General features: G+C 58.4%; 1 protein-coding gene across 5 annotated transcripts in view; it reads right to left on the bottom strand.

Annotated features, from left to right (window-relative positions):
• Positions 1-1,971: 1,971 nt before the first annotated feature.
• The window catches only part of LOC119929906 (maestro heat-like repeat family member 5), a 56,731-nt gene continuing 46,502 nt past the window's right edge, over positions 1,972-12,200 (bottom strand). Inside the window, exons 18-30 of one of the 5 annotated variants that reach the window (XM_038748255.1) lie at positions 9,972-10,121; positions 9,186-9,340; positions 8,614-8,761; positions 7,772-8,046; positions 7,311-7,448; positions 6,766-6,880; positions 5,290-5,433; positions 5,027-5,203; positions 4,576-4,731; positions 4,190-4,312; positions 3,510-3,612; positions 3,188-3,262; positions 1,972-2,134 (exon numbers count right to left, since the gene is read on the bottom strand). In XM_038748255.1, coding sequence (XP_038604183.1) covers positions 2,040-2,134; positions 3,188-3,262; positions 3,510-3,612; positions 4,190-4,312; positions 4,576-4,731; positions 5,027-5,203; positions 5,290-5,433; positions 6,766-6,880; positions 7,311-7,448; positions 7,772-8,046; positions 8,614-8,761; positions 9,186-9,340; positions 9,972-10,121 — 1,854 coding nt within the window. In that variant the 3' untranslated portion in view covers positions 1,972-2,039. Of the gene's footprint in view, positions 2,135-3,187; positions 3,263-3,509; positions 3,613-4,189; positions 4,313-4,575; positions 4,732-5,026; positions 5,204-5,289; positions 5,434-6,765; positions 6,881-7,310; positions 7,449-7,771; positions 8,047-8,613; positions 8,762-9,185; positions 9,341-9,971; positions 10,122-12,200 lie in introns of those variants that run through there. The other 4 variants (XM_038748256.1, XM_038748257.1, XM_038748259.1 and 1 more) reach the window with 4 other exon arrangements.

Genomic DNA, 12,200 nt, shown 5'->3' with positions numbered 1-12,200 from the left:
AGTTTGTTGTGTGTCAAGTACTATGCTGGACACCTACTTAGTGCTCTGCACTAAGGAGGGATCCCCAGGACACGTGGCATCTGGAACCTACCCAGATAAAGGTCAGACAGAGGAGGGACAGAGCAGGGACAGAGGAAGGACAAAGGGACGGAAGAGAGACAGAGGAAGACAGAGGAAGGACAGAGGAAGGAGAGAGCAGGGACAGAGGAAGGACAGAGGAAAGACAGAGAAGGGAAAGAGGAAGGACAAAGCGGGGACAGAGGAGGGCCAGAGAAGGGACAGGAGAAGGACAGAGGAGAGACAGAGAAGGGAAAGAGGAAGGACAGATGGGGGACAAAGGGGACAGAGGAGGAACAGAGGAAGGACAGAGGAGTGGCAGAGGAAGGACAGAGGAGTGGCAGAGGAAGGACAGAGGAGGGGCAGAGGAAGGACAGAGGAGGGACAGAGGAAGGGCAGAGCAGGAACAGAGGAAGGACAAAGGGACAGAGGAGAGACAGAGGAAGACACAGGAAGGACAGGAAGGATTCTTCTAGACTGTGAGCTCACTGTTGGGTAGGTACTGTCTCTATATGTTGCCAACTTGTACTTCCCAAGCGCTTAGTACAGTGCTCTGCACACAGTAAGCGCTCAATCAATATGATTGATTGATTGACAGAGGAAGGAGAGAGCAGGGACAGAGGAAGGACAGAGGAAAGACAGAGGGACAGAAGGAGATAGAGGAGGTCCAGAGAAGGGACAGGGGAAGGACAGAGAAGAGACAGAGAAGGGAAAGAGGAAGGACAGAGGGGGGCCAGAGGAGGGCCAGAGAAGGGACAGGGGAAGGACAGAGGAGAGACAGAGAAGGGAAAGAGGAAGGACAGAGGGGGGACAAAGGAGGCAGAGGAGGGACAGAGGAAGGACAGAGGAGGGGCAGAGGAAGGAAAGAAGAGGGGCAGAGGAGGGGCAGAGGAAGGACAGAGGAGGGGCAGAGGAGGATCAGAGGAGGGGCAGAGGAGGATCAGAGGAAGGACAGATGAGGGGCAGAGGAGGGACAAATGAGGGACAGTGGAGGGACAAATGAGGGACAGTGGACAGAGGAAGGAAAGAAGAGGGACAGAGGAGGGGCAGAGGAAGGACAGAGGAGGGACAGAGGAAGGATAGAGACAGAGGAGGGATAGAGGAGGGACAGTGGAGGGACAGCAGAAGGACAGAGGAAGGAAAGAAGAGGGACAGAGGAAGGACAGAAGGAAACAAACGAGGGACAGAGGAAGGACAGAGGAATTACAGAAGAGGGAAGCCTCACTGTTTGGATGGAAGAAGTTTCTGAGGGAAGGCTGATAGGGGTGAGGGGATCCTGGAGGAAATGAGCCAAGGTTGGGGCCACCCGTGCCAGCTGTTTAGACAGCCAGGACCACCCAGCTCCAGCTCAACCCCAGCCCCCAACCCAATCCAGCTCAGTGGCAGCTCCAGCCCCATCCCACTCCAACCCAGCCCCAGGCCCAGGGGCCACTGAGACCTTCCTGAACGCCAGACAAATGTCACACACGTGACATCTGGAATGGAGTGGAACAAAACGAGGGCTCCATTTTGCGCACATATGCTGATTCCATGGGATCCTAGGGACTATCTAAGTCCCAGTACCCCCATCTCCATCAGATCCTCTGGATTTCCCTCCCAGGCCAGTGTGACATAAATGGGGATGTCCACACTATGAGACTCAGCAGAAGGAAGCTTGCTCCCCCCCCAACAGAAAAACAAAACTGGACATCAAAGTGCCCACTTCTGTACTGGAACCAGACAGGGGACAGGTCATCCGAAAGCCAGGCCTCAGTTCTGCCCCAGCTCTGCCCCAGCCCCAGTCTACTCTGTCCCAGAGGCTCCAGCCCCGTGCCCTCCAAGGCCCAAGTGAAATCAGGCAGCTGGCCTAGTCAAAAGCCAGGCTGCCGGCCCAAAGCTTGGAGTCCTGTCCAAGGGGAGAGACGGCGGCTCTGGGGAAGGCACACACTTTTAATCACCTCTGGGTGATGGGGGCGGGCAGAGGGCGGGGGTCTCGGCTGGCCCTACACCAGCCGAACCACCTTCTGCAGGCTGATGATGTGAGTCTTCGCCACCTGACGGATAAACTCCTCCTTGTCGTGCTGCAGCTTGTAGAACGCTGCAAGGTTTTGGGGGGCAGGGGGAGAGTCACACCCCCTTGAAGGACGAGCCAAACATTCACCGCCCTGAGTCCAGCCCCTCGGGTCTTCTCTCCCCACCCCACAGCCTCCTTCCAGTTGCCTCAGCCCCCTGCCTTGATCCCCCGACCTGGGCAGGCCTCCCTGGGTCACTCCAAGGGGAAGGGGATCTGGCCACAGCCCAGCTGACCCTGGCATCCAGGGCTTCCGGGGATGGGGGAGACTGTTGGTGTGGAGATTCAGGGAGCGAGACAGGGCAGGGGCTCTGGGGGAGATTCAGGGAGGGAGATAGACTGGTCTGGGCCAGGGGCACTGGGGGAGATTCAGGAAAAGAGACAGGCTCAGCCTGGCCAGGGGTATTGCGGGGAAGACAGGGGAAGAGTAGAGACGGGCCCACCCGTCCCTGGGATGTTGGAGGGAAACAGGGGTTGGGGAGAGACAAACCTACTCAGGTCAGGGGAGACTGAGGAAAGGGGAGAGGCAGAACAGCTCGGATGAGGGGCGTCACAGTGGGGGAGACGGATATGATAAGTGGGGGAGATGGCCGGATATAATAATAATAATGATTATTATTATCATTATGGTATTTGTTAAGTGCTTTCTTTGTGCCAAGCACTGCTGTAAGTGCTGGGGTAGATACAAGTTAATCAGGTCGGACATAGTCCCTGTCCCAAATGGGACTCCACTCATCCCCATTCTACCGATGGTGGAACTGAGGCACAGAGAAGTGAAGTGACTTGCTCAAGGCCAAACAGCAGATACGCGGTGGAGCTGGGATTAGATCCCAGGTCCTTCTGACTCCCAAGCCCATGTTCTATTCACTGAGCCACGCTGTTTCTCCTGGCACGGGAAGGGACAGACCTGCCCGGGGTGGGGAAAGATGGCTGGGTGGGGGCCTGGGACAGACCGGAGGCAACACTGATCGCTGCTGTCGCTTTGGGGTGAACCTCCTCATATCTCCCTTGCCCGGGACCCCCACCCGGCCCAATATCAACCCACCCCACCCGTGGTTTTGGGCCCAGGGGCCACCTTACCGCGCAAGAGAGCCTGTGCCCCTTTTTGGTCCAGAATCTTAGATATGGCCATGGGCAGCAAGTGGATGGTGTGTCCTGCGGAGAGGCAGGGAGGCAAGATGATGAGGGGTGCTGGGAACAGTCATTCATGCCAGCCAAGCTGATGGGGGAGTTGGGGAGGGGATGTGGGGTAGGGGAAGGCTCATTTGGCCGCAAGGCCCAGGGTTTCCCCATCGTGGTCGGCTGGGCCCAGGTCCAGACCGGGATGCATGTCTGGCTACTGAGGCCCTGGGCAAGGGGGCGAGGGAGAAAGAGGTCAGGGCATGGATGTGGGCTGGGATACCAATGTAGAGGGCAGCTGCCATGCGCAGTGTCCACTGGTTGCTCCTGACGTAGCCGAGGGCCTGGGACAGGAAGAGGTTGGTGTTGTCAAACATATTCTCCATCTGGTGAGGAGGGAGAGGGGACAACTCAGGATCCGCCCCATCCAGGGCAGCCAGCTGAAGCTCCTGCCCTCCTCAGACCACCCAGGGGCATGGACCGGCCTCCAGGGTCCTCGCCACCGACGCAGGAGGATTGGGAGTGCCAGCGGTGGGAGTCTGTAAGCTCGTTGTTCTATCGTCCTCTCCCAACCACTTAGTACAGTGCCCTGCGTCCAGTCAGCGCTCAGTAAGTACGATTGATTGAATGAATGAATGTGGCTGGGGCCAGTCCTGTGCAGAGGCAGAGGGATGGCTCTGATGAGCACCCCGCACCACTGAGGCAGATCCTCACCCATTTTGCAGATGGGGAAACGGAGGCAGTAGGCAAAGGTTAAGGTAGATTTCTGCAGGGATGCTATGGGGGAGGAGCTCCACTCCAGGTCCCAGCCTAGCTTCCAACTTCCAGCCCACCCCCACCCCCCTTCCTCACTTCAGTCCCATCTTCCAGCTCCCAGCCCTGCCCCTGCCCCTGCCCCAGACTCCAGCCCCAGGCTCAGTCCCCACCCCAGCCCCCGCCCTTGCCCCCCGACGGGCGCCTCACAAAGCACTTCCAGACGCTGTGCAGACCCCGGAGCCCGTCCTCCCAGGCAAGCCGCCGGAACAACTTCCCCAGCTCATCCCACTGCAGGAAGCTGGCGCAGCGGAAGAACGTCAGTTTGGCCTTCTGTGGAGCAACGGTGAAGCGGATGGGCTCGAGATCCCTGGACCCAGTCCCCCGCCCTGCCTCACCCAGCCCCCACTGGGGTCCAGGGGCTGGGGCAGGCCCCGGGTGACTCCGGCCTCCATCAGATCCCATCCGCCTGCACCGCTGAGGCCGAAAGGGAAGGCCAGGGATGCCAGGGATGGGCACGGGAGGACTGGACACACCGAGAGGAGGGGCCCCGGGACTGCAGACTGCAAGAGCCCCAGGTAGATGGAGGGGCTAACCTTCATCACGGTCTTGTCTTCATCCAGGAAGTGGAAGAACAAGGGAATGAGGGTTCGGCAGACCTGATCTTTCAGCACTCCGGGCTCCTTGCCCTCCAGGCAGCCCACCAGGTTGCCGAAGGCTGAGATGGCAGCTCCCCGGACTGCGTACCTCTCCTGGGAGCAGAGGGCAGAGGTCAGGCCAGAGATGCCTGCCTGAGAAGGAGGTGGGCGTGAGGGGTCTGGGTCCCATGGATGTCCAACAGAAGGAGGGCCAACTTTCTGACGCTGGCCTGTGGACACACATTTCCTAGCCAGTCACACCCCCCACCACCACACACGCGGACGTACGAACACACGTGCCCTCACTTCCCAAACTCCACCCAATAGTGTGCCAACATGGGCCCACCTCCCTCCCTCCCCACCCCGCCAGACCCACGTCCCCGGCCGCGAGCTCCCAGGGGGGCCTCACATCATCGAAGAAGGCCTGGAGGCTGAGGGCAATGTCCAGGCCGAGGGCGCCGGGCCCCTGCTTGCCCAGCTTGTACAGCACGTCCGACAAGGCGCATATGGCGCTCACCAACACCTTCTCGTTAGCATCATACAGGGCATCCAGGAATGCGGGAACCTGGGCCCGCAGGAGGTCTCCCTGAGGGAGTCAGGGTCGGCCATGCCTGGGGGGACGGGGGGCAGGGACCCCACAGCCCCCTTCCCCCACCCAGGGCCGGCCCTCACCTTCTCAGGGTTGAGGAAGACGGTGCTGAGGCCGTGGAGACTGACCACCCTCACGACCAAGTTGGGGTCCTGGATGCCCTTGGTCAGGTGTCTGAGGATGATGTGGCGGGACAGATGGTTGGCCGTGGCAGGGCTTCTCAGAAACTGGAAGCGGTTTGGATCACTGGTCAGCCTAGCCCCACCACCCCAACTCAGCAGCCAGCCTCGCGGGCCACCTCGGGATCAGGGTCCAACTCACAGGACACCTCACGGACCGACCTCCCAGTCCACCTCAGGGAATTGCCCTCAGGAAAGACTCCAGGGGCCACCCCAAAGACCGGCCTCATGGACACGTCTCCTGTCAGCTTTCTTTTAGATTGCAAGCTACTTGCTCTATTGTAGTCTCCCACGAGGCGAGTACAGCGCTCTGCAGAGTGAGTACTTAATAAATACTATTCATTAATTGGACCAAGGCTGTACGTCTGGGTTATGGGCACCTACTGTCTGTACCTCAGCCATCATTCAGTCTCCTTCACTACATTGTCCCTGCCTTTCTCCCTGAGTCCCTCCTCGGTACATATATATTCATTCATTTGTTCAATCGTATTTATTGAGCGCTTACTGTGTGCAGAGCACTGTACTAAGCGCTTGGAAAGTCCAAGCTGGCAACTTATAGAGATGGTCCCTACCCAACAGTGGGCTCACAGTCTAGAAGGGGGAGACAGACAACAAGACAGAACATATTAACAAAATAAAATAAATAGAATAAATACGTACACATAAAATGAACAAATAAATAGAGTAATAAATACGTACAAACATATGTACATATATACAGGCGCTGTGGGGAGGGGAAGGAGATAAGGCAGGGGGGATGGGGAAGGGGAGGAGGGGGAGAGGAAGGAGGAGGAAAGGATGGAGGGGATCCCATCTGAGACCGCGATTGTTGGGGATGGGGCCTGCTGGGGAAGGAGAGAGAGTGAGTGTGTGTGTGTGTGTGTGTGTGTGTGTGTGTGTGTGTGTGTGTGTGTGTGTGTGTGTGTGTGTGTGTGTGTGTGTTTGGTTTTGGGTGGCCTCCTCCCCTCATCACTAGCTTCCCCACTAGCTTCCCCACTGGTCTTCCTCACTAGCTTAGAAAAGCAGTGTGGCTCAGTGGAAAGAGCCCGGGCTTTGGACTCAGAGGTCACGGGTTCAAATCCCAGCTCTGTCAATCGTCAGCTGTGTGACCTTGGGCATGTCACTTCACTTCTCTGGGCCTCAGGGACCTCATCTGTAAAATGGGGATGAAGATTGTGAGCCCCCCGTGGGACAACCTGATCACCCTGTAACCTTCCCAGTGCTTAGAACAGTGCTTTGCACATAGTAAGCTCTTAATAAATGTTATTATTATTATTCTTATTATTCCCCTTGTCCTGAATAAAGGCAGACGGCCCTCCCCGATATATGTGGCGGGGCCAGGGAAGGGGGAGAGAGAGAGAGAGGAGTGTGAGTGTGCACCTCAGTGAAGAAAATCATGGCCACCATTCTCTGTCTGTCCTCCTCCTTCTGGATCATGGTGAGTGCCTGGAGCAGGATGCCGGGAATGCGGGGGGAGTGGTACTCCACCATAGCCCTGAGCGGAGACCCGCCCCCAGGCATCCTGAGTCTGGCACCTTGACCCCAGCACCCTGAAACCCGGGAGCGAGAGTCCCAGGGGCGTGAGCTGAGACGCGCCCCCAGCCACCCTGAACCCCAGGAGCCTGTTCCCTGGGACGGGTCGGCAGGCGGGCCAGGCCCTCTCTCTGAGCATGGGGGGCCCAGCTAGTCCACTGAGGCCTCAGACTAGTGGCTTTCTCCTCCTGCCCCTGGGCGGTGGGGTCCCCGAGGACAGAGGGGGCTCTTGTCCTGCAAACTGGCCTCTGCCCTTCCACTCTCCTTCACAGAACTGAGCCCTGACCTCTTAGCAATGGCACCCCCAGATCTCTCCCTCTCTGTGCCAGGCATAGCCCACCCCACCATCCCCCAGTCCCCGGGCCAGCTCTGGGCCAAGGCCCTGGAAGTACCTGGCCAGCAGGCAGACTCCGTTGCAGTAGGTCAACGGTCCAGCTAGCTGGTCCCAGGCCTCCTGCAGCTCCAGGAAGGCAAACTCCTGCCAGAAGCCGTTCTTGGAGAACAGACTCTTGACAGCTTCCACGGACGTGCTGGGGCCGAGCCGAACCAGGGGCAGGGGCAGAGAGAGGGCAGGAATGCCGTCGGCCCACCGGCTCCCGACACACACAGCTCCCGGCCCCTATGATTCCCACCCCCTGCTCCCCCAACTCCTGTTCCTCCCAGCTGCCAGTCCTCCCCAGCTTCCTGTCCTCCCTGGCTCCCAGTACCCCACTGCTCCCAGGCCACCTGACCCCCAAGTCCCTGGCTCCCAAGCCCCCAGGCTCCCGGTTGCCCCCCAGCTCCGTACCACCCCACCTCCCAGCCCGCCCCGAGTCCCACCCTCCCCAGCTCCGGGCCCTCCTGGCACCCATACCTCCGGCTCCTGCTCCTCCCGGCCCCCAGATCCTGGCTCCAAGCACTCTGGCTCCCGGCTCCCGACTCCTGGCCCCAAGGGCACCCACAGGCGGTGGCCACCAGGGTCTTCTGACTGGAGTAGCTCCTCCAGTGCACCTCGTCCTCATCCAGCAAGTCCAGGTCAAAGATGTAATGGATTTGGGTGACCAGCGCAAAGAAGAGGCGGGGGTAAGCGGCGTGGAGGGCCTCCTGATACTCAGGCACAAAGAGCATCTCATACAATGTGTTCATGGCCTGGGGAGAGGGCAGGGTGGAGGTTGGGTGGGGGCCACTGAGGCCTGGGGAGAGGGTGGGATGGAGGCTGGGAGGGTGCTAGCGGGGCCTGGGAGAGAGGGTGGGATGGAGGCAGGGCGAAGGCAGGTGGGGGCTGGGGGAGAGGGGGCATGGAGCCCAGGCAGAGACTGGAGGGATTGGAGGAGAGAGCAGGGTGGAGGCTGGCGGAGGCAAGCGGGGGCTGGGAGAGAGGGCGGGGTGGAGGCTGGGTGGGGGCTAACAGGGGCTGGGGGAAGAGGGAGGGATGGAGGCTGGGAAAGAGGGCAGACTGGAGGCAGGGCAGGGCCTAGCAGGGGCCGGGGTGGGAGGGAGGAAGACCAGAGACTGGCGCTCTCAGGGTTGGCGGGGATGGGACTCTCTGAGACTCTGAGACTCTCCTCCAGTCTCAGACAGAGGGTGACACGGCCATCTTCCTGCCTCCTGGCAGAAGCGTCCCCTCCCCACCCCCGACCGGCCGGTGCCCTGGGCTCTCAAGTTCCCAGAGAGGAAGCCTCCCAGCCACATTCCCGGGGATTCCCCAGGGCTCACAGCCAGAGACTCAGGGTACGTCTCTTCCTCGATCTGGCAGATCTGCTCCAGAGAGGGCCGCTCCTCCAGTTTCTCGAGCAACAGCAGAAGGATCCGCGGGGAGATGTGGGGCTCCGAGCCCACGGCCCGCCACAGTTCGATCACGTGCCTGATGGGGATGCGGGGAGCCACTCAGCCGGGAGTGGCTCCTGGAGACAGGATGCCCTTGCAGGCTACTATGGAAGTGCTGGGGAGAGACGGCTCGGAGCACAGACTGGAAGGAGCAACAGGGCCGGGGGCAATGAAGAATGTTGGGAAGAGTCCGGAGCACTGAGGGGAGATGGACAGGGCCCGGAGCACTGAGGAGAGAGGGGCAGGGGTCTCTGTAGTCCCCATCAATAAATGGGTGCTGGGTGAAACCCACAGCCCCCGTGCGGGCAGGGACTGTGTCCGATTTGTTCTGGGCCGGATCCACCCTAGCGCCCATCCCAGTGATTGGCGCATAGTAAGCACTTGCCCAATTCCACAGTGCGTGTGTTAGAGCTAATCTGAGGAGGGGGCCGGGGGCCGGGGACTGGGGAGGGGGCCAGTACCTGTCCATGGACACAGAGTACTCCAGGAAAGCGCCCACCAACTCCCGGGTGTGTTCCCGCACAAGCACGGAGATGGCTTTCAGGGCCTCCTTCTTCACTGACAACGTGCGGATGAAACACAGCTGCAGGTAAACTCTCTTCCCGATGTTGGACACCTGGGACAAGGGAGGCCTGGAAGTGGGCCCGGGGGTCGGGATCGGGGGTGGGGGGCTGTGGGACTTTATGACGCCAACCGGTCCACCGGTCTCCCGCCGTGGGGGACCCACGGATAGGGGGGACGGGTAGGGCTCCATTGGGAGAGGTCAGGTTGGAGACCCTACAGAGGAGGGTGGGGCAGATGTGGTCCACCCCCCAAATTCTGGCTGACAGGACTCTCGGGTCTCTGACTGCTCCATGCTGGGCTGGGCAAAGCGCTCGGCACAGAGCAAAGTCTCAGCACACGGTCTCCGCTGATGGACGGATTGATGGATTGACGGACTGGGCTAGGAGAGCCCTGGAGATCCACAGCAAAGCCAGATGGGTCCCTGTTCTGGAAGGGCCCCAATGCTCAGCCCCCAGGCCATCTCCCCTCTGGACCACAGGATCGCTCTCTTCTCCACTTGGAGCCCCCTCCTCTTTCAGGAAGCCTTCCGGGCTCCTGGGGATGAGTGAGCTCCCCTCTGGTTTGGCCCAGCCCCCACAGAAAGTTCCCTGATGGTCCCAGCAAGATGGGGTGGAAGCCCCCCTGCCCCAGATCCCCCAGTCCTCCCTCTCCCCTGGCCCCACCGCCGTCCCCTGGCCTCCTGCCTCCTCCAGCTGGTTTCCGAAGATCTCGAAGGTGACATAGAGCATCTGGGCCGCGGTCTGGGCCCGGAAGTGGATGGGGCCACACAGCCCGTCCAACAGGGTGCCCAGCAGGTCCCTCAGCTGCCATGGTTCAAATTTCTCCCCAAAGGCCTGCAGGGAGCAAAGTGCACAGCCACAGCAGGAGTCACCTTGGGTCTCCCCGGGCTCTCCCCGGGGACCCCCACCCCGCTGGGGCCCGGACGCTCTCCCCGAGGAGCTGGCGAGGGACATGGTCAGAGGCTTGGACGACCCCAGAGTCGGACCCACGGTCAGACACCAGAGAAGCAGCGTGGCTCAGTGGAAAGAGCCCGGGCTTTGGGTTCAAATCCCGGCTCCGCCAATTGTCAGCTGGGTGACTTTGGGCAAGCCACTTAACTTCTCTGGGCCTCAGTTACCTCATCTGTAAAATGGGGATTAAGATTGTGAGCCCCCTGTGGGACAACCTGATCACCTTGTAACCTCCCCAGCGCTTAGAGCAGTGCTTTGCACATAGTAGGCGCTTAACAAATACTATCATTAATTAATTAATTAGTGGATAGAGCATGGGCCTGGGTTCTAATCGACCACATTTCTGCTGTGTGACCTTGGGCAAGTCACTTAATTTCTCTGGGCCTCAGTTACCTCATCAGTACAACGGAGATTAAGAGTGTGAGCCCCATGTGGGACAGGGACTGTGTCCAACCAGATTAATTTGTATCTACTCCAGCGCTTAGAACAGTGCTTGGCACATAGTGAGCGCTTACAGTACCATAATTATTATCATTATTATTATGAAGCAGGGCCTAGCCTCATGGGCCCAACCAATCACCATGGATCCTTGGGGGAGCAAACAGAAATGTTTCCTCCGGGGAAGAAAGTGGACAAACTTCTGGTTTGGGGCTTGGAGCTCTCTCGGCTAAGGGACAATGTGTTCCTGGAATTTATTCTGACGGTTTTGACACCTGTCTACGTGTTTTGTTTTGTTGTCTGTCTCCCGCTTCTAGACTGTGAGCCTGTTGTTGGGTAGAGACCATCTCTATATGTTGCTGACTTGTACTTCCCAAGCGCTCAGTATAGTGCTCTGCACACAGTAAGTACTCAATAAATACGACTGAATGAATGAATGCTCAATAAATACGAGTGATCGATTGACTGATTGATTGAATTCCAGCTGCTTCCTCCAGGAAGCTTTCACAGCCACTTCCTCCCACTCTCCATCTGCTCAAACCACATTCCTCCCCTTTGACTACCATTTCTATATGGATGATTCCCAAATCTCTCTTTCCAGCCCTGACCTCTCTCCTTCTCTGCAGTCTCACGTTTCCTCCTGCCTTCAGAACATCTCTACTGGGACGACCCACTAACACCGCAATCTTAATGCATCCGAGACAGAACTCCTCATCTTAGTGCTTGGCACAGAGTGAGCACTTAACCAATACCCTGATGACTATAATCAACATTGGTAGTACATGTCACTGTTCCATCTCCCCAACTGAGCTGGGGGTTTCCTGTGGGAACCCCACCACCACCACCACCTCCTTCCCACCTCCCGTGGCCTGGGAGCTCTCTGAGAGGCCATCCTGCAGCGTGGCTCAGTGGAAAGAGCCCAGGCTTTGGAGTCAGAGGTCACGGGTTCGAATCCCAGCTCCACCACATGTCTGCTGTGTGACGTTGGGCAAGTCACTTAACTTCTCTGAGCCTCAGTTTCCTCATCTGTAAAATGGGGATGAAGACTGTGAGCCCCCCGTGGGACAACCTGATCACCTGGTATCCCCCAGCGCTTAGAACACTGCTTTGCACATAGTAAGCACTTAACAAATGCTGTCATTATCTTCTAGACTGTGAGCCCACTGTTGGGTAGGGACCGTCTCTATATGTTGCCAACTTGTATTTCCCAAGCACTTAGTACAGTGCTCTGCACACAGTAAGTGCTCAATAAATATGATTGATTCCACTGACCCACCCTAAGGGATCCCTGGAAGCCAGGGGGCCTGGATGACCCATCTCCCCCACTGGATAATGGCCGCCTTAAATAATAATAATGATGATGATGATGATGGCATTTATTAAGTGCTTACTATGTGCAAAGCACTGTTCTAAGTGCTGGGGAAGTTATAAGGTGATCAGGTTGCCCCATGGGGGGCTCACGGTCTTAATCCCCATTTTCCAGATGAGGTAACTGAAGCGCAGAGAAGTTAAGTGACTTGCCCA

Source organism: Tachyglossus aculeatus, chromosome 6, assembly GCF_015852505.1.
Source record: "Tachyglossus aculeatus isolate mTacAcu1 chromosome 6, mTacAcu1.pri, whole genome shotgun sequence".
Classification (NCBI taxonomy): Eukaryota; Metazoa; Chordata; class Mammalia; order Monotremata; family Tachyglossidae; genus Tachyglossus; species Tachyglossus aculeatus.
The sequence above is the reverse complement of the archived record's forward strand: the minus strand, read 5'-3'. Positions and strand labels throughout refer to the sequence as shown.